General features: G+C 55.8%; 2 protein-coding genes across 3 annotated transcripts in view; both read left to right on the forward strand.

Annotated features, from left to right (window-relative positions):
- C7H15orf40 (chromosome 7 C15orf40 homolog) overlaps positions 1-2,535 on the forward strand; it is a 43,988-nt gene extending 41,453 nt beyond the window's left edge. Inside the window, exon 4 of the mRNA XM_059179881.1 lies at positions 2,260-2,535. Within this exon, the coding sequence (XP_059035864.1) occupies positions 2,260-2,484 (225 nt within the window). The 3' untranslated portion in view covers positions 2,485-2,535. The remainder of the gene's footprint in view (positions 1-2,259) is intronic.
- Positions 2,536-4,770: 2,235 nt separating this feature from the next.
- Positions 4,771-24,999, forward strand: part of HOMER2 (homer scaffold protein 2) — an 88,003-nt gene continuing 67,774 nt past the window's right edge. The window contains exon 1 of one of the 2 annotated variants that reach the window (XM_059179879.1): positions 4,771-4,951. In XM_059179879.1, the coding sequence (XP_059035862.1) occupies positions 4,818-4,951 (134 nt within the window). In that variant the 5' untranslated portion in view covers positions 4,771-4,817. Of the gene's footprint in view, positions 4,952-6,825; positions 7,009-24,999 lie in introns of those variants that run through there. The other variant, XM_059179880.1, reaches the window with a different exon arrangement.

Consider the following 24,999-nt stretch of genomic DNA (forward strand, 5'->3'; position numbering starts at 1 on the left):
CCTCTGCCCCTCTAGGCAATTCTCCCTCCAGCTGCCAGAGGGTCTAAGATCCGAATCTGATCATGTTCAGGGTTTGTACTTTCTCCCCGTGGCCCTCAGAATCAAGTCCAACGTCTTCACGTGTCCCCAAGATTGTTTGGTGGGGTCTCACCTGACCTCTCATGCCTGGCCACTTCCTACCACCCACTACTGAGCCAACCACGGGGACAGTGCTCCCGTTCCCTGTGTGAGTCACTCCCTGGCCCTGGTCTGTTTGTAGGAAGCGGCTTTCTCCCCCATACATCCTTCACCACCCAGCTGGATGTCCCCTGTCTAAGCCAGGGAAAGTCAGTGTCTCATGGAATTTACTTGTACCTCAGTTAACTTTGCGTATTAGGTTGTTTGGAATAGGTGCTCAGTCAGGGTTAAATGAATTAATGAATGCTTTCAGAACCGCAGCAGGACAGACAGACTTAGGAAAGCCCTGGATGGGAGAGTAGAGGGTCACAGGGACTGCTGGAAACTGGTGATGGCTCGCCTTTCTAAGGGCAGGTCCTGGGCCAGATTGGAAACAGAAGGGACTGGCGCTGGCGGTCCCGTATTCCTCTGGTGTCATCTTAAGATGACATCTTCTCTGACCCTCGGGTGCCCTGCAGAGGAATCTTGACACTATGCAGAGTTTGGGACTCAGATTTGCAGAGCGTCCCCAGGCGGGAAGTGCGTGAGCCGTTTCATACATTCTCAGAATCTTTAAGCTGACTCCACTAAGTTGTAGTATGTTGCTATATAAATAGTATTGGATCAGTATTCATTCGAATTTTCCCGTGGTTCCACCACAAAAGCCAGTAATAATAACGGTACTTATAGTGTGTCAGGAATGTACTGCTCCAGGGACTGAGCTAAGCACAGAAGGCTTGATCGGGAGGACCACGGGGAGCAAGCACGGTCCAGTGAGGTCCCTTGCCTGGCAGGCGAGCGGACAGAGAGGCTGGAAAGCTGGCTCCCATCACCGATGTTCATGGCACCGCCAGCGTGAGGCCCAGCTCTGACTCTGGTGTTGGTGCTTTTCCCCCTGTATTCCTTCTGCTGCCCTGTGAGCCGGATTTTCATGTTCTGTACGTCCGGCCCTTGGTCCCACACACTGATAGTTTCTGCCTAACCAGAGTCCTGACACAGTGAGAATGGAAACCTAGATTACCGTCCGAACTAAACTTCCTATCAAAACACAAACCCCGTCCCTCACCCGGTCCTGTGGACTCTACCCCCAGATGCATGTCTGATCCGTAACCCACCTTCCTGCAGCCCCTCCCTTATCTTTTGTCTCCACGTCTTTACTCCTGCCCCCTTCTTACTTCTCCTCCCCGTAACCAGACTGGGCTTTGCAGAAGCTAAACTAGATCCTAGCGTCCCCTCCCCCCCGCCCCCCGCCCCACCGCTGCCAGCGAGCCCAGATCCTGAGCCAGGCCTCGGGCCCCTGGGTCCCCCTCCCACCTCTTCTCGTGCCTCGTGAAACTCACCACATTCGAAACAGCCTGACTTTCCAGTTCCTCCAAACTTCCCGCTTCTCCCCCAGCCCAGTGCCTCTGTCCTGTCCTCCGCCCAGGACCTCTGGCTCCACACCATCCCCAGCCCGTCCCTCTTCAGGGGCCATTCCTGCCCCCATCCTCAACCTAAATTAGAATTATTCTCTTCACACAGATCACAGTTTATATGTTGTGTGATGATTTGACTCCTGTATTTCACGCGGTTTTATAATTCCGTGATGGAAGGATCAGGTCTCTTTTGCTGACAGCTTTGTCTCTGGTGCCCAGCACAACATCAGACACCCAGTAGGTGAAGAATATTTGCTGAAAGAATAAATATTTTTCCGTGTTACTCTATGGTCTTCCCAGATCTCATCTAGTAGCTGCGTAGCCCCTCATAGTTCTCCATTGAATTAAGGGCTTTCATGTGACGTTTGTTTCCTATGTCAAGAACTGACCTTGTAGGGTCAGAAGATAAAAAGTGTCTAAAATCCCCGGATCAGCAGCATCAGAAATCTGAACACACTAATAATATCATCCGTGGACACGGTGAGCCTCATCTTGCTGTTGAGAGAAAAAAAAAAAAACATGTATAGATTACAGGTTTCAAAATCAATGGAGTGGGTTGTGGGCAGCACCGCTTTTAAAAATAGAACAGAAGGGACGATGCTGAATGCTTTGCGGGTGAGAGGGTAAGCATTGTTCTGTGTGACTTTCCTATATATATATATGTAACTTTTGTTTCCATTCTGTACAGACAGGTATCTGCGGAGAATGCCGAAGCCGGGCCTGGGCTGTGGTGTCAGATGCGTTTCTCACCGCCAGTTGCCTGCAAAGCACAGATACAGGCGGCTGGCTTTGGGGGGGTCTTGCACACCGTGTCAAGCCCCAGGCCTCACCAGGTGGGGTGCTGGCCCCGAGCTCCGCGGGCTCACCTTCCTGCCGTGGCCGGGGCGAGGGGCCTGTGGGACTTGGCATATAGGACATCCCCAGGGCTACTTTCTTTTTCAATAAACTTGTTATTTCAGACCAGTTTTTGATATACAGAGAAGTGGGAACGATAAGGCTAGAGCTCCTGCACACCCCTCACTGCCCCCCCCCCCCCCCCCCCCGCCATCAGCGTCTTATGTGCCACTGGATGGCAGCGCAGGGAGCCTGCCCTAGCGCGTCGCTAGTCACTGAACTCCTGACTTTCTTCGGATCTTACCCGTTTGCCTTTTTCCTCTTCTAGCACTGAGTGGAGGATCTCGGATGCACTCAGGCCTCACGTCTCCTGGGTCTCCCCTGGCCTGTGGCGGTTTCTTGGTCTTTATTTCTTTTTCATGACCTTGATGGAGGAGTTGTGGTCAGGTATTTTGTAGAATGCTCCTGAACGTGGATTTGTCGGGTGTGTTTCTCGTGAGTCAACCGGGGTGATGGGTTTAGGGGAAAAAATCGTCACGCAGGTGAAGTACACGTCTTGTCACATCCTATCAGGGGCACGAGATGCCAACATGCTTCAGCACTGGTGACGTTAACCTTGATCGCTTGGTCAAGGGAGGTCTGCTGGGTTCCCCCACTGTGGTGTGGCCACGTTTCCCTCTCTGTTCTCTTATTCTTTCAAGGCAAATCACTAAGACACAACGGAGAGGAGGGTGGAGGGGTGGGGTGTGTCACACGCTACCTCCCAGAATGGAGGATATTTGTGCATCTCATTTGGAAATCTTCTGTAGGGAAGATTTGCCTCTTCTCCACTTACTTAATAATTTATTATTTTTTAAAGACTTTATTTATTTGAGAGAGAGAGAGTGAGCACGTGCACACAGAAGGAGAGAGAGAGGGAGAAGCAGATTCCCTGCTGAGCAGAGAGCCCAATTCGGGACTCGATCCCAGGACCCAGAGATCATGACCTGAGCCATGTCACGTGTCCCGTTAATAATTTACTTACGCATGGACCGATGTCTGTTTGTTTCTTATTTTGCATCGTAATGCTAATCAGTATCATTTATCAGAATGCTCCCAGTGTTTCAGCTTTGGCCACTGCAAGCTCTTTCAGGGGCTCCTGGGTCCCCATCCTCGTGTCTGCTCGAGCAGGTCCTTACTTCCTGCTACACCAGCATGCTTTAGCTCACTTGTACTTACCCTGCCCCAGACTGAAACCGGCCATTTCTCCGGGAGCTGGTGTTGAGAGGCAGGAAGTGAGAGTCGTGGAATGCTGCTGTCTCAAGCACAGAGAGCGCACAGTGCTTTTCCACCAAGGCAGCTGGGGGTTGAGGGGGGTTGCAGGCCATACAGAGGAGGGGTGCATGGGAAGCTGCTCCCTGTTCCTCGGTTCCTCAGCTCTCTGCACCTGCAGCTCTCGGCTGAGCCCCACCCCCCCACCCCCTCCCCAGTGGTCAGATCTGCCCTGGTCAGAGTGCGAAATGTTCCTTGGGCCGATTGTCTGTTCCTGGAGCTCCAGCTCTGGAAGCCTCTGCTACCCTCACAGAATGGCAGGAATGCCAAGTGCCTGAGTTTGTGCTGGTCGAGGTCTGGCTTCCCAGACTTCTGGGGGCATCTCTGCCCCCACCCAATCCCAGCTCTGGATCTAGGCAGACATCCCCTTTGACCTTCCAGAGGCCGATGTTTCAGAGTTGGCTTTCCCCAGCCCTGCTCTTGCTCGTGCTCCCTGGAGAAGACTGTGAGTGCACCCTCGCTGTCAGCTTTCTCCTCCAGACCCGCCCCTCCTTTCCAAGGCTCACACCTCTGCCTGGGGCTGAACCCTCTGCTCTCCCGCTCTCCTCTGGGCAGGACCTCCCTCTCCCCACCCGCATCTTCAGTCTGTGCCCCCAGTGGCTCCTCTTGCCCAGTCTAAAAGGATACCCAGGCCTCCTGGCCCTGCCGCAGCCTCCAGCCAGCACAGCCTCCCTCCTCTTCACCTCGGGCCTCTTGAAAGAGGAGACTCGGCCCATTCTTTTCCTTGACAACTGGGCCACACAGAGCATGCTGCTGGGAGATGTTTCACACAAAAAAGGGGTGACAGCTGGTTTGGAGGGAGCAGCAGGCCCAGATAGGAACTCCCAGTGGCCCCCCTCGGGGAGATCCCACGGTGACCAAGTGCTGCTGGGAGGACCCACCTGAGGCTCTGGCTTGTCTGGGAGCCACCCAGGAGGCAGCCCCCACTCTGGGCCTGGAGCTGGGGTTGGAAGGAGAGAAGGGAAACCTCTCCCCACAGGTCCTCCAGAGTTGGTGCAGACGAGGGGCAGCTGTTTCCAAATCTTGTCTGCTCCATGCTTTTCCTTTTTATCCTCACCCTGTAGGGAAGGCCTTTGTCCAGAGGGACCAGGCACTTAACTCATGGAGTTAAGCCTTCCATGTCGAGCCTTCCGTGGGCTCCTACCTCCAGCATCGCCCTGCTTCCCACTGACTGTGGGAAACAGCCCGAGTGAGTCACCAACTCCACCTGTTGTGCCTGGCTGCGCCCTCCCGAGGTAAGTGGGTGCGCCCTCCCGTCAGTGGAACAAAAAGCTATTCCTGTTCAGGATCCGGGAGGCTGCTCAGCCCCGCCGCAGGGCGAATCTGCGTGCTGATACCCCCCCGCCAGCTGAGCTGGCCTCTCCATTATTTTCCTCTGCTGACTTCTGCCTTCCACACTGCCTAGGACAGCCCTCACCCCCACCCCAACCCCTGGTCTTCGGAATTCAGCCGCTGATAGATGCAGCTCCTCCAGGACCAAGTACTGAACAGACTCCGAACAGACTCACTTGTGCTTACAGACGCCGGCCAGTTCTGTCTGTCTGGGGCCCGGCTTATGCCAGTTCATTCATTCAACAGGTGTTTGTGGAGGACGTGCAGGCATAGCTTTATGCACCGGAGAGACAATGATGAACAAAAAGAGATGGCTCCACAGAGTTTGCAAATGGGCCCGGGAGATAGATATTACACTGGTAGCTTCACAGATACCTACTGCAAATAATAAGTGCAATATGGGCGTTCACAGTTTGTCTAAGGCATTAATTAAAGGTTCCACAGGAAGGGAGAGTTTAACTGCGATCTGAAGAGTGAGTAGGAATTGACTAGGAGTGACACAGACATGAGGGAAGAAGATCTTCCCAAAGGGTGAGAATAGCATGTGCCAAGGTCCTGGGGTTGGAAGGGGGATGGTCAGTTGGCTAAGGGCAAGAAGAAGAGAAGGAGAGAAAAAAGGCCGGAGAGGGTAGTGGAGGCACCATGGGGCAGGATCTTGAGGCATGTTTAGTATCTTGGTCTTTATCCTGAGGACAGTGGGAAGGAACTCCCTGAAGGATTTTAAGAAGAGTGACATGATTAGATTTAGTTGAGATAATTACTGACCACAGTGTGAAGTAAGGGTGGGTGCCCCCCACCCTCACCCAGGAGACCTTGGTGGTTAGCAGGTAAACTTGTGGTCCCAGAAGAGATGAGGGGAGGTTTGAGATGGTGGCCCTACTTCTTATGCTTCTTCCTTTACTTTTTTTTTTTTTTTTTTTTTAACTGTCCTGAAATGGCAGGTTTATGTGGGCAGTGTGTTCTCAGCAGATGATCTGATGGGAGGCCCTCAGGGGCACAAGGTTAGCTTAGTCCCGGTGCCAGCCTTTGGTAGGGAATCGGAACATGATGTGTGGACAAGGGATTCAGGGACTGCTCTTCAAGTGTTTGTTGCCATCTCAATTTCCCTCGCTCTAAGAATAAAACCAAGCTTAATTAAGCCTCCTTAAAAGCTGTTAGGCTTTCACTGGGAGCCCAGCCCCATCTTCACCCGGGAGGAGCCCAGAGCACCCGCTGCAGGTGCAGGACCTCCTGCCACGTTGGCTTCCCGGATTTCATGGCGGCGGGCACCGGGAGCCACGGAGCCGGGCAATGGACAGCAGAATGAAGGGCTCCGAGGAGGGGCGTGACCGTGCCCATCTCAGATTCTGGAGACCCGAGCTCGGGTCTGAAAATGTGACCTGGGGCAACTCACTGCCCCCCGCCGGAGCCTCAGTTCCCTCCCCTGCAATCTTGGGTGGCCCCAAAGTCCCTCCATCTGCGAGGGCGACTCTCGGTCCCGCAGGCGGGGTGCCCGCCCGGAGGTACAGCGCCAAGCCCTCCCGGGGCGGGCCACGCTGCCCGCGGGAGAAGGGGGCTGCGCGGAAGGCGGGCGGGGAGCGCGCGGCGGCGCGCGGGAACGGTCCCCGCGCGGCCGCGCCCCCCGCCCCTGGCCGGGCGCCGCGGCCCCAGCCCCGAGGTTACGTAAGGAGCCGGCGTAGGGAGCGGGGCGGGGCGGGGCGGGGCGGGGCCGGAGCGCGGCCGCCCAGCCCCCGCCCAGCCCCCGCCCACCCCCACCGGCCCAGCCCCCTCCCGCCCGCGCCTGGCGGCGGCGGCAGCTTCATCAGCAGCCGCGCAGCCCCGCGGAATGGAGCGGCGCCGGGGCTGAGCCGGGCGCGCACGGGCCGCTGCATGTGCCGCGCGGGGAGCGGCTGCGGAGCGCGCGGGGAGCGAGCGCCAGAGGGCCCGTCGGAGCGGTCGCCGGAGCAGCGCCGGAGATGGGGTGAGTGAGCCGGCGCCCGCCGGAGGGGCCGCCACGCGTGCCCGGCTCGGAGCCCCCGGGGGGCCGGCGCCCCCTGCCCGCGCGCGCCTCCTCCCCCCACCGGGACCCGGGGGCCGGCTCCTGCCAGCCGGGGGCCCGCCGACCCCGCGCCCTCCGCCCCGACCTCCCCCCCTCCCCGCGGGGGCAGCCCGGCCTGGGCGCGGACTTTCGGCCCCGCGCGCGTGGCCCTCCGCCTCCGAGCCGGCCCCGGGCGCGCGGCAGCGGCGGGGACGGCGGTCCCGGGCGCGACCGACTCCCGGGCCTGTGTTGGGGAGTGCGAGCAGCAGTTAGTCGTCCTCCAGGACGGGGTGTGTTGCCCGCGGATGGAAATGGAAGTTTTCCTGCAGAGGGAACGGGCGAAATCATCCCGACCCCCCTCCCCGAGCGCAGGAATAGTGGACTTTGCTTGGAGACGGAGGAGGGTGAGGAAGTCTGGAAGGAGCCGGAGGGAGGCTCCGGTCCTCGACACAGCGGAGTAAGGTGCTCAGGGGAGAAGTTGAAATACTCTGTCCGAGTGACTAATGCTTGTGCGTACGTAAAGTAATTCAAAAGGCAGGACTGATTCCCCCTTGGCGTCTCCGCGAGCAGCAGGCGCCGTGAGTCAGGGAGTCGCTGTGCCGACACCACGGACTCCTGACACCTGCTCACCGAGAGCAGTGGCGAGGTGCGCCGGCCCTATTTCGGGCGCAGCTGTTCTGCCCATTTTACAGATGAGCAAACTGATGCCTTAAGTGGTTCGGTGACTGTCCCCAGGTTGGACAGCTGGTGAGTGTGTGTAGAAAGACATTTCGTGCATCTGCAGAGGGGAAGCCACAGCCTGACAGCGGCCACCGCGGTGGTGGGCATGTGGTGAGTTCCTGAATCTCTGTGTCCCCTGCTGCTGTGCTCAGTGCCCTTCAGACGGCCCTTATCACTTTTGCTGGGTGGGTTTAGAGAGCGTGCTTTTCTGTATGGGGTTGGGGAGGAGTGGAAAGGGGCGCGACTGTCCTGGAGGCCTGGCTCCCACCGGTCAGTGGCTCTGTGGCACCTCACTCCAGGGAAGTTTCTGGAGTCCTCTTACCCAGTGAACCTTATCTGTGGGGTCCGCAGGGTGTCAGAAGGAACCAGAGGCAGGCGGAGAGGAATTTTGATGAAAGGCAGTGGGAGGGCTCCAGACCCCCATGAACAGGACAGTGGGGAGAGAAAGGGACCGAGAGATTTGCTTAAGACATCGGTGCCAGTCCAGGAGATGTCACACGTAGAGAAACTGTGGGTGCATATACCAGAGGCACACTGGTGGGGAAGCAGGTTTTCCGTAACGTTTTCAGTGACCTCTTGGTAGACTATGAAAGAGCTGCTCTTTGTGCAGTGGGGAAACTTTGAGGTTCTCAGATTTCATACTTTAAAAAAAAATATGTACGGGGGGAAGAGGGAGTTGGCAAATGTAGGTCTCAAGATGGAAGATAAAAGGGATCTGGTCATTTTAACTCCGTGTCCCTCCCCACAGACAGCCACAGAACCAACTCCGCACACTTGCGTGATCAAAAATATTGAAGCTCTGTGGTGGAGATCAAATAGTTCTGTGGAAATGAAAATGTTTATGCACAGAAGCTTGAAGAAAACAGCAGAAGGCAACTAGTTTGTGGAGCCTCCGGGAGGGCTGGCTTGGGGGTCGGGTTTAAGTGGGAGGTGGCTTCCCTGTACTTTTTTCATCACTCAGTGCATGTCTGTCCCTCGCTCCGCAGAGGTGAGGGCTGGTTCGTGACTCCTGCCTACTTCTGCCAGTCTCCATATATCCCTTCTTCTGTAACTTATGTGATACAAAGCACGGCTGAAAATGGGGTTGGAGCTGGGGCTGGATAAGCAGTTCAGACAGAGGAGGGTGGAGGGAGCCATTTTCACTGGAAATAGAACCAATGTCATGCTTTCTGAGAGTTGAGTGGGACGGGGAAAGAACAAAAGGGCAGCCAGTGCAGAATCTCACTGTGGTCCTCGGCCCTGTTATGGCTCGACTGTGCAGACGTGGCCAAGAATTAAGGGGAAAAAAAAAAATTCTGAGTTTACGTCTTCCCCACTTAAGATGCTTTTCCTCTGTCAGGCATTAACTGTTTCCGCTTCTCTTCTGTGAAGTGTTTTGCATTGAGCCTGTGATTTCCCCAGTAAGTTTGTGCTTTTTCTCCCCGAGGCTGCTGTTTTCTACCTTCTCTCCTGAGACCTGTCTCCTCTCCCCTCACACACCTTCACTGACAAAACAAGAGCCACCGACTGAGGAAAGCCTCATGTTCCTGCCCCCTGCAGGAACCAGGGTGGCTGCCCCTGGTGGCTTTCTTGCCCCCTGTCTCAGCAGCTGGCCAGGCCCTCCTGTTGTCTCCCGCCCGGGACCGTCCATCCCGTCCCCTCTCTGCCTGGTCAGGCCACCTCCCTCCCTCCCTCCAGGGTCTGTCTCATCCGTATACACACGGGCTTTGGTTCAGTGCTGTCCAGTAGACCTTTCCACACCGATGGGAATGTGCTCTGTCTGCAGGGCCGGATACAGCTGCCACTGGCCACATGGGACTGTTGAGCACTCAATATGTGACTAGTGTGACCGAGGACCTGAATTCTTTTTTTTTTTTTTTTAAGATTTTATTTATTTATTTGACAGACAGAGATCACAAGTAGGCAGAGAGGCAGGCGGAGATAGAGGAGGAAGCAGGCTCCCCATGGAACAGAGAGACGGATGTGGGGCTCGATCCCAGGACCCTGGGATCACGACCTGAGCAGAAGGCAGAGGCTTCAACCCACTGAGCCACCCAGGCGCCCCGGGACCTGAATTCTTAATTGAAGTTGAAATACCCCCATGCGGGTAGTGGCCGCCATCTAGGAGAGCCTAGCTGTAGCTTCTGTCTTCTCTCTCTTGCTTCTTTGTTCTCCTTCACCTGAAAACATCTCAGAAGATATGTCCCAGTCTCTCCATCAGCTTTCTTCTACCATGCATTACCCCTCACACTCTGCAGTCGCACCCAGCGGCGGGATCCCTGGGGACCTGCCAGATCTCCGTCCTTGTGTTGGCCCCTTGGCCCTGTTCCTCACCAGTGGCCACTCCTTCCTGGAAGAGCTCCCCACCCCCACCCTCCCACCACCCTCCAGCTTCTGGCCTCCCTACTCCCCTGGTTTTCTGCTCACCTTTCTGATGGTTCCTCTTCGGTGTCCCTGCTGTGGCTTCTCTGACCTCTGAATGATGGGGCTGCTTCGGGACTGGACCCACGTCCAGTCTGCTGAAAGTGTTACCCACCGCACCCCTGCTGGTGACTCCCATGTTTTTATTTCCAACACAGCCCTTCTGGGCGCTTCCAACTCTTGTCCACGAGTGGAGCTCTTGATACCCCGTCCAGCTCTCTCGTTCCCTTCTTCTTCTCCGTCTCAGTCAGGGGCCCCACCAGGCACCCACTTGCTAAGAGTAGTCCTTGCTTCTCCTCTCCCTCACCCTCCACATCTTCACTATCTGTGAGTCCCATGGTTCAACCACCAGCATGTTCTCTGGTGTCCCCCCGTCCTCATGATCATAGCTCCCACTCTGGTCCTGGCCACTGTTGCCTTCTTCCTGGACCAACCTCCTAACAGGTCCCCCAGCTTCCACCCTGGGTATCTCCAGTCCATTCTCCACACGGGACCCCGAGTGGACTGGCTTTTAAAACTGCCGATCAGATCACATCACCCTCCTGCTTGAACACCCTTCAGCCGCAAGGGGCGGGCCTGTGCCTCATCCCCAGCTTCCTGGTCCCTCTGGCCGTACCTCACTGCCTTCTGCTCATGTGAGCCTCCTTTCTGTCCCTGCTCTGCCTGGGAATCTTTGAACTTGCTCTCCCCTCTGCAGAGACCCTCCTCCTTCTCACGCTTCCAATTCCAACATCAGGGTCACCTGCAGAGTCTCTCCTGAGCATGGCCGTTGCTTGCTAACGTGGCTACACCTTTTTGTCTGCATGAGCTCACCATGGCACACCTGCGATCACTTGGGCTTTGTGTACGTGTTTATAACCTGTCTTCCCCAATAGTATCCCACAAGGATCGAGTCTTCGCTTTTTCCCCAGTGTCTTTCAAAACCTAGTGCGGTGACCGGCACCTAGGAGGCCCCCAGGATTTCTTGACTGAGTTAATGCTTGACTGTGGCAGGTGGCCTTGCTTGGATGCTGGCCTGGAAGGTGTGATAATTTCTGGATTACCTTTTATATAGCTTGCTTAATTGAGGGTTGCAAGGGCCAAGAGAGAAAGAAATCACATTTGGGTGCAATTTTCTTTTAATGCTAAAGCAAGCCATTTAGCTTTTATTATGACTTGGGTTAATTCTCGGGCTGTCAGCTGTCACCCGAGTACTGAGGCTGTAGATTATCTTTTTACCCGCCTGCAAAGGTAACGGAGAAGCCGGCTTGCCTGCTGTTGTGACTTTTAGCTGATTCTGCTGGTGTTTACAAGCAGGATCTACTGTAGTTCTGTTTGGCTTCAGTTTACACACTCATTTATTTTGTCCAGCCAAGGTTATGTTGCGATGTGCGGCGGGCGCGGCCGTGGTCATCGGACACCTCGGGCCTCCTTTCGGTAATCTATCCTGGTTAGCCTTCTGTTGCTGTTCCTTTCTTCCCCTCTGACTTTCCATTCCTCCTGCAAAGTACAGGCTTTGCTCTGGGGTTCGTGTTGACTAGAACAGATACCGTCTCTCCGATACACTGAGGAGCTTGTCTTTCTTGGTCCTGCCTTGGGCTTCCAAAACTACTCCCTAAGGCTCATTCAGTCTGTCCATATGGAAGGCATTTGGAGGGTGCAGGACGAGCAGACCTGCTAGGTCATTCCTGTCCTTATGGGGTTTGTATTTTAGCCTCGGAGATAAGCCACAGAGAGAAGTAGCAGCTTTATGTATGAGTTGAAACAAAATGTTGTCCTGCAAAGGGTGTTGGAGGCAATGCCAGCCTATCTGGGCACTTAGGACAGATGCGCCGGCTTGCTGGAGGGGGTGCCGGGGGGCTCATGATGTCGGCGGCCCTTAGTGCCCCCTTCTGTGCCGGAGCTGGGAAAAAAACGCAGTGTTTGGAATGGGGTAGACGCCAAATGGATACGTATGGCAGGAAGGAAGGAAGGAAGGGGAATGAGTGACTCCTCACTGGGCTGACTTTTGCTCTGGGGAGATGCCCTCATTCCTGTTGAAAACAGCCCCCAAACCCCTTACCCTTGAGAGCTTGACTACGGAGTCAAGGGCACCTTGGCTGCTCCCACACCGTCCCTTGCAGGCGGACTCAGGGCCCAGCGGGGGTTGGTTTCTGTCAAGTGCACGTTGTGATTTCTGTAAATCGTTGGTTTTCTTTTCTGTAGCGGCTCCTGGGGAACTTGGAGTTAAATGCGCGGTCACTCACAGCCCGTTTACCAGACCTTGTCCTTTAACTTTATTCCTTGCCCCATCGTACGGCTCTTCCCTTGTCTGCCTTCCTCCTGGCTCATCTACGACTTCTTCTTCCTCTTCTTCTTCTTTTTTTTTTTTTTTTTAACAACATGAAAATAGCTTTGCTTTTTTCTAATTATAAAAAAAGCTACATGCTCATACTAAAACACAACAGCATAAAGAAGGAAGTGAAAATTACCTGTCATCCCACGTCTCAGGCTTGACCCCCGCCAGCAGTCAGATGTCTGCCTCTGCAGACTTGTTCCTGTGTGTCTGCGTCTCTGCGTCTAGATGTAGGTCTACCTGGAACAAATGTATTTTTAACAAAATGGAATCATATCCTACATCTGTTTTGTAACATAAGTTTTGCAACTTAAAATACCTTGAGTGGACATCTTTTCATGCCAGGAACTATAAATAATACAGCAGCCTTTAAATCCACACCTACTTCTAAGTTGTCATTTTGCTAAATTTTATGCATCTTTGTAAATTTGTTTGAATGCCCTCTAAAGCAGGCAGGGTTTTCTGGGGGGGGGGGGAGACATTTTGACAATTCCTTAAAGCGAATCGGTTGCTCTAAATGAATTACCAAGGGAAAGAAATGGTAGAGAAACCAGCATCACAATTAAGCGGCGACTGTGTAATTTTGGGTGAGTCACTGCTCCTTAGTGAATCTTGGTAAGAACATCAAGGATTCATCGTTGTTGCTAAGGGTGGTTGGTGGACTAGGACCCAGCTGCTCAAATTCTTTCTGCTTGTTTGGAAATATCAGGACAGAGTGATTCTCCTTTCAGACCTGGACTAGAAGGTTCTCTGCTAGCCGAAAGCACCCGTACTCACCCCTGAGGGCCTCTTTGGCTTCAAAGCCCTTAGCCTGGGGGGCACCACAACCCCTCCTTCCGAGAATTCCCTTGGCAAGAAGGTTGACAGGGACATACATAGGGAAAGGACATTATAGTCCCTGATTTTGTTGTAAGGCAATTAAAACACACTCAAAACCTGGGTAAATCCTGTAACCTGTCACCTCAGCCAGCACCGGCATTTAAGACCTTTGGAAAAAGACTTCCCTTCGGTCAAAGGAACGGGGATGGGAAGCACTTGAAAAGAAAATCTTTACTCCACCTTTCTTAAAAAAGCAGTGAGCAGGAGACCCCTATGATACTGTATGTCAATTAGGCTTTAATAATCTAACAGTGTAAAAAAAAAAAAAAAAAAAGGTAAACAGCAGTCCCAAAGCAGATTTACAATAGAGAAAAAGCATTTTTCAGAAGATTAGAACTCTCAGGTGCCAAGTCCTGACCTTCTAGATTTTGAGTGAGACTCCCCTCCACCCCCGGCCCCTACTGCGTGTCTGTATTTCTTGATGGGGTGCAGTGTTTCTGGGTTCGGAGGTGAGCCCCGGCATCGGGGGGCCGGTTTCCAAGTGGGGTGCGCCTGCGTGGGATGTGGCAGGTTGGGAGCCCTCGCTAAACCACCCGAAGTTTCCAGCAGTTCTGCCGCCGGGCGCCGTTCGTCATATGGTATCGTTCGGGGAGAATTTATTTAAATTATATTTCAAATTAGCTTGTTAGAATAAAAATATGCTTGTGGGGAACACATTTAGACATTTGTCAACGACTAGAGAGATTAAAGGGGGGGAGAAAAGCATTTTTATTCACAAGCCCAGCTGATAGTCCCGTGGTTATTGCTCCGGGGGCCGGGGACGGTGGCATCACCCCCAGCCCGGGCTGTCAGCCCGAGAGGTGTGCAGGCCAAGCCGCGGGGTGCAGGTGTCTCCCGCCCACTCGGAGTCCCGGGGGCCCCAGTGAGGGAGGGGCTCTGGCAGGCCTCGCCCTGGGGAGGTCCCAAGTCAGGGCGGCTGAGGCTCTTTGTCCCCTGGCCCCCGGGGGGGGGTACTCCCATCTGTGGGTTATTGGGTCGGGGGTATCCGCGGGGACCCAATTAGAGGGGAAGAGCGCAGACGCTGCTGTCTGGCCAGTGGATTCCTTCTGGGACCTTTAATTGGGATTCATGGAGGAGGGGAGGAGACCTGCTTTGCCTCCTGTTGCTCTGGGGGAGGAGGGCCCGGGAGGTGCTCATGGGGAGGAGGAATGGAGCCTGTTCTGGAAGGCTCCAGAGAGCTGGAGGAGGAGCTCCCCGAGAGCTGGCTTCGAGGGACAGCTCCTTGCCGCCTCCGGGTGACCAAGGACAGAACTCTCACCCAGTGGCTCCCCTCGGGTCACACAGGGCCACCTGTCAGGGGGACCAGGAGGACGGTGAAGTAAAGTGCAAACCCAGCGCCCGAGGCTGTGTGCTTGAAGGGGTCACTTTCTCTCAGAGGTCGCTGTCCTCTGTACCTGCACAGTGAGGTGACTGAGCGGGGGTGGGGGGGCGGGTGTGAGGTGTTGAGCTTGGTGCCTGGCCCCTAAGTCCCCAACACCTGGTGGCCAGCTTTATCAGCCTGGCCGTCGTTCCTGCGCTGGGTGGGGTTCGGCGGGTGAGCCCTGAGGAACCTTCTGGAATATGTGGTCAGGGATGCACCATCCCTCATCTTGGATCCTCTTGTGCACACCCCTACCCCCACAACCGTGGCTGCTCCCAGCCCCAAGCAGTGCCAGAGGCGGCTCCCTGTCACCGGGCCGGACAACATGAAATCTGCCCTCGGAGGCCTTGCTCACCGCACGAGAGCGCTCGGGGGCGCGGGAGCAGGACGGTCACGGGCCGGGGGACGGGGAAGCTCAGGAGAGCCCACCCACGTACGCCAGCCAGAAAGCCAGTCTGCTGACCAGTTGCTTTCGAGGGGAGGAGAAAATGAGGGGTTTCTCCCCATTCTGGGCCTCAAGACTAAGGATTTGTGCTGCTGGTTGGAGAACCCTTGGCTTGCTTAATCCTACATTCCCTCCTTCATCCAGGAGACCATCCGTGTGTGGCTCCCTGAGGCTTCTAGTCCAGGGGGGATGGTGGTCACACCGGATGGACTTTACCTCATGGATCAGCCCCGGGGAATACGGGGCCAGGAGCCATGTAGACTATGAACCAGTGTTGTTCAGGGCCCTGCATTTCATGGCCCTCACCCGCTCCCAGGGGTCCCAACTCCTTTCTCATCACCCCTCATCTCTTCGTCAGCTCCTGTACCTTTCTGGAGCCTCTGCCCAGTGACCACCGCCTGGCTGTTGAGCGCCACCTCTGGGCCAGGCAGCAGGGAGATAGAGGTTGTCGAACTGGCTCCCCGCCCTCCTGCGGGAGAATGGTGGTGAGCAGGTCAGGAGGGGCCTGGCCCCGGTGTTGTAATAGAAACAAGACTGAAGTGCTTTCTTCCAGAAAAGGTGTGAGAAGACTTCTTGAAGGAGGTGACCTTCAAACTGGGTTTTGAAGGATGCATAGGAGTTTCCCAGGCAGATGAGGAGGAGCTTGGGCAGGGTGGGTGCGAGATATTGAGACACAGAGCTCTGCCCGGGCCCACGGGAAGTGGTTGAGCACGGAGCTTGAGCATGAGATCCTGGACTCGGTCCTGGCTTCCCATTCACCTGCTGTGTGACTGGGAGGGAGACGCTGACCTCCTCTGAACCTCATTGTCTTCATCTGTGAACTGGGAGAAGTAACAGTACTGATGTCACAGGGTCATCATGAGGAGCCGAGGAAAGGGGCATATTTTGATGTGCCTTAGCTGGGAGCAGTGGAGGCCAGGGTGAGGGAGGGGTGCACAGTCAATTCAGGAGTGCAGAAGGTCGGGAAGGTATAGGCCTCTGCGCCATGGTGCTGGGACTTAGTCCTGGGAGTGGCAGGGAGCCCGCCAGAGTTGAGGCGGGACAGAGGGGAGCAGGAGAGGACCGGGTGGGAGGCGGAGGCGTGCTGTTCCCCCGGGGGTTTGGACTTCAGTCTGCAGGCCAGGAGGGAACATTTTGAGCTTGAAGATGAGAATAATACTGGAAGCAAGGACGTTGTTCCGCGGACCATGCCGGGAGCAGAGGGGCGGAGAGGGGAGAGAAGACCCAGCACGGGTGTACGTGGTGTGAACCTCGCCCAGTTCTGTAAGGGATCCGAGGAAGCCTCTGGGAATACTGGAAATACCAGGAAATGGACCGTATATGTCCAGCATCTTGCTGGGGCCTCCTACCTGCTGGGAGGGCTGCAGAGTCTTTCCTAAAACATCCCTAATTTGGGACACAACTGGAGCCATCACCTCAGGAGACATTAGCGGGCTGGTGTTACTGCGTCTGTATCTCACTTCATCTCGCAGCCCCCGCTCTCATGGCTGGGGAAGTTGGCCCTGGGGAGAGTCCGTGATCTGCACAGACCCCCACAGGGAGGGACAGAGCTTGGGACTCCAGCTTAAGTCTGTTTGGGAGCAAAGCCCATGTTCTTCAGATATACTTCCTGGGGCCACATCCCCTGTGCCAGTCACAAGGCCCGGGGACCCACAGCTCTTGCTTGCTGGGATGAGGGATGGGAAGAAGCCGGGGGGCCAGCTGTTGAGATGTTTCTTGACTGTGTGGCTGGTGCCATTGGCTGAGGTTAGGATCATAAGGGGAGGTGTAGTTTTTTTGGGGGGGACAGTTGGGAGACCTTAGTTTTGGGTGGATATGGTGAATTTCTGTCTGGGGTGGATCTTGCATGGGGTGGCTTCTGTAGGTGGAAATTTGGCTCTGGCACTCAGCAGTCAGGAGAGAGCTAGAGGAACGGATTTGGGAGCTGTCTCCTCTGGAGTCCGTCTCCCAAGGAGAGGACAGGTCCAGAAGATGACAGTATAGTTCTGGATGACAGTTGAAGGGATTGAGAAGAAGCCAGTGGAAGAGACAGAGGCCAGAGGAGGGGAGGCAGAGAGCATGGCTGCTCCTAGAGCCAACGCCTCAGAAAGCTTGCAGAAACGTAGGGACCCAAGGTACATCCCAAGTACCACAGTGTGTGTGTGTGGGGGGGTTGGGGCACGGGTGGATTCTAAGGGGAGCTCTAGTCCAGGGTAAAGCTCCAACCCGTTTAAGGCCTGTCAGGGAGCGGATACGTGGTGAGGAGGAGACAGTCTGGCTGAAGAGGAAGGCAAGCAGGGGGTAGGAAGGTTGACTTCACCTCATAAATTGAGCACGTTGGGAGCTGAGGGCAAAGGAAAGGAGGAGACTGAAGATACTAGAGAGAGGGAGAGGCCAGAGCCTCCAGAGGGGCTGGAGGGCAGTCCTCGGAGATGGACACCTGGTGGGGTGGCGTAGGGAGGGAGGTGTTCTGAGGCTGTGGCGGGAAGGGGCACAAAGAGCTCGGTGGGCGGGGCTTTTCCTTCTCAGCGTGAGCTAAAGAACTGATTGGAGGACCGGGGTAAGTCAGGAAGAGAAAAATGGTGCATCTGTTGTGGAGGTCAGGGCAGGGAGCTAGCCAGGGGCAGATACACCATGTGAGTAACCTTGATGGCCCAGCTAGAGCCCCAAGAGCAGGAGTCTGTGAGGGGCCAGTCGCCTCAGCTCAGAGGTCGCCAGCATGCCCAGCGGCCTGGGGCGGGAGCAGGCAGGCGGTTCCAGACCCTGACGGTGGGCGTGCAGAGAGGGAGTAGGCTGGACCCCGAGGGCTGTGCCCTCCGCAGCTCGGGGCCACTGTGCGGGAGGAGAGTGAGCCTGCTTCGTCCCCATCAGTCCTCTTTCTGCCCTCCCTCCTCCGAGGGTCAGTCATCATTCTGTGTAATAATCCTTTCAGACCCTCCCTCAAAAATGCATTAACATTCTTGCCAGCATGCCCTCTTTGAGTAATGAGATCTGCGAGTTTATTCATCTCTGTGAGAAGTGGATCTCCTTGCTCCATGGGAGCAGATCATCTCTGGGGGGGATGAACATTGCTGTGCTGATCTGCAGGGTGAGCTGGATGTCGGAGGGCAGGGGCGGGGCGGTGGTGGCTCACTGGGGCCCCCGCCCCTGTCGGGCTGAGCAGGAAGGTGGGCTGGTTGCTGCTGTACTTCACCCCCCCCCCCCCCCCACTCAGCCCCAGTCAGGGAGTCTCACGACGGCCCAAAGTCGAGCTGGCCAGAGAGACTGAGTCACAGCAAAGCCTTGTCTCTCTACAGGAGCCTAGTTCTTTAAGAAGGGGGAGGAGGAGAGGGGAACGTTGAGCATCACGCACACAAGAATATCCAGACTGCGTGTTCGTTCGTTCACAATCGTCTGGGAAGCCACTAGAGTTCGCCTGGGCGTTAGGACACTTGCTGTCCGACCATGTTGGAACACGTCCTCTGTCTTCCCAGCGTTGGTCTTCGCTTGTGCACACGTGTTGCACAGCCGATGGGAGCTACGGGTGAGGCGGCCAGCTCATGGCAACCATCTGTGGCTTCAGCCTCATGCGTGTGGCATTTCAAGCCTGCTGTCGCCCAGCCTGACCCGCCTGTCCTCGGGTGGACCCTGAGGACTTGGCCTGTGCCCCTGTGTATTGCTTATCACCTAAAGCATTTCGTTCTAACACAATGTTCTGTCAACCTGTCATCACCTGCCTCTCCCCCATCCTTGACAACCAGACCCGCCAGCCCTATGGAAATATCAGTGCCGCATATGGAATTTTTCATGCTGTAACGTCCACATTCAAAAAGCAAAAAGCAACAGGTGAAATAAGTTTTAATGTATCTGAAACTGGCATATCCCAGATTTTCATGGTTTTTGATATGTAATCCCTAGCGAGTAAATCAGACATGGTCCCTCTTACCGTGGAATTTGCGTTTTAGCGAAGGAGACAGAGTCCACGTGTCTCCGGCCTTACACCCGATCGTGAATGGATTCACAAACAAAACGACCTGCAAGTCGTGCTCCGCGCTGTGAGGGAATGAGGCAGAGCCCGAGACGGACTTGCGGATGCGAAGCTCGGAGATGCCTCTCAGAAGGTGCGACCTTTAAGCCTCTACCTCGAGTGAAGAATGAACAGAACATTCCAGGGAGAGGGAGGAGCAGACGCACAGACAGAGTGGGAAGGGGCCGCCTGGAATGTCGGAGAAACTGAAATCAGGAAAATTGAAGGTTTCACCAGAGACGTGACGCCCTCCTTAAGTTTTTAGGAAGATTATTCCTGTGCTCCGTGGCGCCTGAGGAGGAAGGGGACAAGAACCGGGGCAGGGGCAAGGCTCCTGGGCTCCGGGGGGCGGAGGATGCTGTCTGAGGCTAGGAAGGTCTCAGAGGAGACGAAGGCGAATGGGTGGATTCCACAGAGCTTGGAGATGGGTGCACCAGGACTGTCAGAGGGACTAGATGTGGGGTAGGGGATGAGGGAGAGGGAGGAAAGACGAGGACTCCTTTGGTTTGTGGCGTAAGCGCCTAGTAGATGCGGGCAAGCTGCAGGTCGGGAGCAGGGCTGGGCAGTCAAGGCCAAAGATCTGCGTGTCAAGTTCGAGGCAGTGAGTGGGGTGAGTTAACTGTGCGCGTGTGGGACTCCGCAGAAGGCAGGGTGGGGATGGAGGGAGGGTGGGCAGAGGAAGAGAGGGCTGGGGGCCGAGCCCAGAGCACCTGGCTCCGCAGCGGTACAGGACAAGGAGCCAGCCCAGAAGCGGGGGTGGGGTGGTGGGGGGGAGTGGCAGGGAGGGCGGAGGAACCTGGCTGATGGCATCAGGGTGGCCGATAGCGAAGTGTCTCAGGGGAGCGCTTGGGTATCTGTTTTGCACTTTGGGGAGGTGGCCTCCGACCGGCGGGGGCGGCAGTGGCACCTGCTGGCGGCCCTCACCTGAGCAGGATCAGTGGCGCGGTGGAACCATGGGCCATGCGGCTGACAATGCAGAGAGGCTGGGCAGCAGAGCGCGAGCAGAGAGTAGGACAAAAATGGGAGAAGCCGCTGGTGAAGGGGAGACGTATCCAAGATGGGAAGACCCCCAGCGCCCGTGGGTGTGGACGCGGATGCCGCCCAAGAGGAGGTGGATGGCGGAGGAGCGGAGGCCCACAGGGGATGCCAGAGCTGGGGTTCAGTCCCAGAGGAAGGGCCGTCCCTTGGAGCGGGGAGGGAGGCACCTGTCGTGGGAGGAGGCCCCAGCAGGGGCAGATACAGGCAGGTTTGGGTGTGGTGGAAGGTACGTGAGCTCTGGACGTGGCTCCTGTTTTCTCCAAGAAGTAGGGGGCAGGGTCACGAGAGAGCCAGGGTGGAGGGCAGGTGCGGGTGGCTGGAGCAGAAGAAGGCATGAATTGTCCGGGAGTGGGTGGCCAGCCTAGTTGGGAGCCCCAAGCTTGTGGGCCACTGCGCAATGACAGATTGAGGTCAGAGAACATGCCTTTAGAGCGTAACTTGTCCACCCAGTTTTGCGGTGTCGCCCAGTGGCTTGGGTGTGGGCCTGAAGGCAGGCGGATGGCAGGGTGCACCGGGCCGGGGTTTCCCCAGGCCGGAGAGGTAGGATATTCGCACGGGGCCGGCAGCAGTGATGGTCCCATGGGCTGGGTAGGGGCCGCGGAGGAGGAGAGGGAAGCCAGGAGGCGGCTGGCGGAGAGCACGTAGGTTAGTGGAGGCTGAGAGGCTGGGCCGTGTGGGCAGGAAGCCAGGGGCCCGAAGGTCACATTCTGGGGGGGGCTGCTTTCTGGAGACAAGGGGTCCCACGCATGGCTGTGGGAGAATGCCCCTGAGGGGTACAGGGAAGAAGGCCTTGCAGCGGAGGACAAGAACTGAGTTCAGGGCGTTGGGGGGTATCCAGGTGCATGGTGACCGTGACAGGAGGTAGGCGGAGAGCGAAGCCAGGCCCGGATCTGATGCCCTGATCGGTGGCAGGAAATGACTTAGCGGGAGCACGGGCAGAAGGCAGGGGGCCGGGATGGCAAGAGTCACCTGCCAGGGCCACAAAGACACCATCCTGTGTCTCCGCTGGGGCTCTGCCTCCAGGCAGGGGGAGAGGAGCAGAGCTGTGCGTGGTCCTCACGGACCCACCTGGTTTCAGGGAAGGTGTGACCCCCGGTGGGGCTGCTGGTGTCTGCGGATCTCCGATGGGAGTCAGCCAGTCCCTGGAGGGGTGGACAGTGTAGGGAGGAGCCTGGAGCCCGAGAGAGGCCCGGGACCGGGAAGGGGTGGGAAGGGTTCACGTCTTGGGGTGTGCTGACGGACAGATCTTTCCGAGCGTGTGAGAGACTCGGGGCCTTCTAGTTGAACGTGAGCTCCGTGTGAGTCAGCCCTGGTGGTGTGTCCGTCCCAAGCGCCCACAGAGATGTTGACGAGCTTAGTCCAAGCCTGTAGTAGCTATGATAAAGGAGGCGTCGTGTGGGAGGAGGGGCAGCAGAGCAGGAGGGGTCTGGACACGATCTGTGAGGGTGATGTGGTTTTTTCTTTGATTAATCTTGTTTTGTTTTTGTTTTTTTAATACTGAATTAATCTCTACTTCCAACAAGCGGCTCGAACTCAGGACCCTGAGATCAAGAGTTGCAGGCTCCCCTGACTGGGCCAGCCGAGCACCTCCCCCCCCAACTCTGGGAGGGTCTCAAAGAGTGGTTTCTCTGCCGTTCAGGGGTCTGTGAACGTCCCTCCCCAAACTGCATGGGGCACCCTATGCACCCTATGCAGGTGCTTTTCATCTGATTTTCAAAGGGGTCTATGACCCAGATGGGATTAGCACCACTGTTGGAAAAACTTGGGGGTACATTTAGCTGGGGAGGGGCACTGGGGTCTGGAGGAGCAGGTGGGGGAGGGGAGAGTGGTTTCCACGCAGGCCACCAGCTGTCACTTGGTGTGTGGGGGCTCATGGTGTGTGAACTCCACTGGGCCAACCTGAGTCAGGGAGAGGGAGGCACAGGGAGCACGGGTTTGGCTTTGTGGGCATCTGAGGGATGCTGCAAGCACCTGTCGCAGGTGGGGTACGTGCAGGGCAGCTGACAGAACCAGGGGGACCTGCGACGCTGGCAGGAACTCTGTCCAGGTGCCCTTGTTCTGAGGCGTAAACCACTCGGGGTGTCACTGGGTTTTCTCTGTCCTCAGGGAGAGTGGCTCCGAGATGAAGCCGCGACAGGTGCTCAGGTGCACAGCTCTGGGCTCCAGGCGTCCTGGGAAACCTGCCTGCCCTTCCGGAGAATTAAATACCGTCTTGGGGAGCGGGCCCTCCACCTGTCTGGGGGCCTCAGCTGACTCCTCCGGGGATGGGGGAAGTAGGTTCCTTCACTCCTCCCCACATCTCATTCAGGGCCCGTGAGTCCCGTCATGGGCCCTCTGTCGCCCACCTCCGTGGCGTGCGGCACTGGGCTCCCTTCCACCCCGCAGAGCTGGGGGGGCTCGTGGGCTGGGGTCCAGCACAGCTTTCTCTCCTGGGTGGGGCTCCTGTAGGCCCCCGCACCCAGTGTGCTCGAGGGATGGTTGGGTTCCTACCTTACCTTGGCACCAACAGAGTCAGATCCGCTAAATTTAAAAGTGACTCCCATGAGACAAAAGTGATGATTAATCAAGTTTGGCTCTGTCAGAACTTCCTCTTTTTTTTTTTTTTTTTTTTTGTATTTAATGTTTTGTTTTCTCTCAGTCTTTTTTTCTAAAAGTAGGCATGCCTCACCAAGGTTGGAATATTCTGGAAGACTAGAACTGGAATCCCACAGTCTGATTGAAAGCCATATCACTTGCTTTAAGAGAGGGAGCTAAAAAAAGCCACTCCTTGGCTTCTCCCATGAATTTTAAATGTTCTGAAAATGTTGCCCACAAAGGAAACAATGTCTCATTCCTTAAATAATTAAGTAGAGTATACCAAGAGTGGGGCATCACCCCGGTCGGGTCACACTGAAGCCTCTGGGGGCCTCTTCTGCAAGGGGAGAGCTTGGGTGGGTGAAGGAGGTTATCCTCGGGAAAATCGATGCGGCCTCAGCTGCCTTTCAAGCACTTGGTGAAAGTGGCGCAACCCCGGAGATGTCACGAAAGAGGAGAAAGGTGGAATGTGCTAGAATGCAAGCTTTCCTCCGGGAGGCTGCCTCCATCCGTGTTTGCATTTAGCCCTGCAAACTCACAGTTGGCCTTGTCTGTCCCCTCGTGGCCACGTGACTGCCCACGACTGATGACTGTGGCCCGAGGCCAAGTCCGTATCCTCGCAACCACTATAGTATTGGCACTGATTTCTGTATGTACTTGGTAGAAATTTCTGGAGAATGTGTATAGGGAAGAGAAGGCTACTTTATCTTCTGGCAAGAAACCCGCCCGCCCGGAGCCCTGGTGGTCTCTCCGACCAGACCCATCCTTTCCCGGCCCCCTGGCCAGCCGCGCATTCTGCGATGACCCGGGATCCTTATCCCTGAGGCCCCAGCCCTGCAGGTGCCGGACAGACAGAGGGTCATGCCAGATGGTCGTTACGCGGTCTTGCTCTGTTTCTGCAGAAGAGTGCGTTAGCCGGGGGAAGGGAGCTACCGTGTATCGCTTATGCATATGTACCCTTTCCTTTAACCGTTCGGATTTACCGAGGAGGAACAGGCAGGGTTCCGAGAGGGTGACTTCCTCGGTTAGGGTAACGTGTCCAGGACACAGACGGGCTGGCGGCCTTTACTGATGTTGTTCCGCTGTGGGGTTCACACTCTGCAAGACTTCTACAATTCCCTGAGAAAAACGGCCTCTGTTTCAAGAGTCCACCTTGCGGTCTAAGCTGTCATTGAGAAAGACGTACCTCCGGGGAGTTCTGCCAGCCCCCCTTTAAAAGAGAGGGGTTCGAAGCAGGGATTTGCTCTGATGTGTGCACAGCTGTTCGCACATCTGTCTGAGCCGTCCACAGATGTCTTCTGCCCAGAACCTCCTGCTGTCTTTCTTTCCTCATCCTTGTCTCCACGTTCTCCCAGGGTCCTTTCTGTCACATCTCGGTGGAGGGTCTCAGAGGGACGCCGTTCTTCAGCCTTGAGCTGTACGTTGTGATCACGACGACGGGAATGTTACTCAGATCACGCAGTGGGGATCTAAATCTCCGATAAGTGGGCCCGTTGGTCTGGGTCTGCATCTGATCAGTGACAGCGATATTAGTCTTGACAGGAGCAGGACTGTGAGCTCTCCAGAGCCCCGGTTCCCTCCCTCTTCTTAGCAACGACTCAGAACCCAGAACCCGTCATACTTGTCAGTGTTTCACACTTGAGGTGGTTGCCTGCATTGTTTGCCTCAAAGACGCATGAGAGCTCTTTTTCCCTTCCCTTCTCTTCCTCTTTTTCTTTTCTTTTCTCTTTTCTTTTCTTTCCCGTCCCATCGGGTCCTGTTGTGTGTTCTGGTTACATCATTGTAGCTGGGGATCTCCTGGCCGCAACAGAAGGACTTGTCCGTCAGGAACCTGAGTGGAAACGTGGGAAGGCGCCTTTGTGATGCGGTTTTCAGTAACGCTTTACCAATCAAGCCACACTTTATCTCTGTAGAGGGTGAGGTTTCAAGCCCCATCATCCTAGGTAAGAGGTCAGACTGAAACTGAAGCAATGAAATTTGGCGCTCTCCAGGACTCTTATAAAAATTGTTTGGTTTAGGGATGCCTGGATGGCTCAGTGGGTTAAACCTCTGCCTTTAGCTTAGGTCATGAGCTCAGGGTCCTGGGATCGAGCCCTGCATCGATCTCAGCGGGGAGCCTGCTTTCCCCTCTCTCTCTGCCTGCTTCTCTGCCTACTTGTGATCTCTGTCTGTCAAATAAATAAATAAAATCTTTAAAAAATAAAAAAAATGGTTTATTT

The sequence above is a fragment of the Mustela lutreola genome, chromosome 7 (genome assembly GCF_030435805.1).
Source record: "Mustela lutreola isolate mMusLut2 chromosome 7, mMusLut2.pri, whole genome shotgun sequence".
Classification (NCBI taxonomy): domain Eukaryota; kingdom Metazoa; phylum Chordata; class Mammalia; order Carnivora; family Mustelidae; genus Mustela; species Mustela lutreola.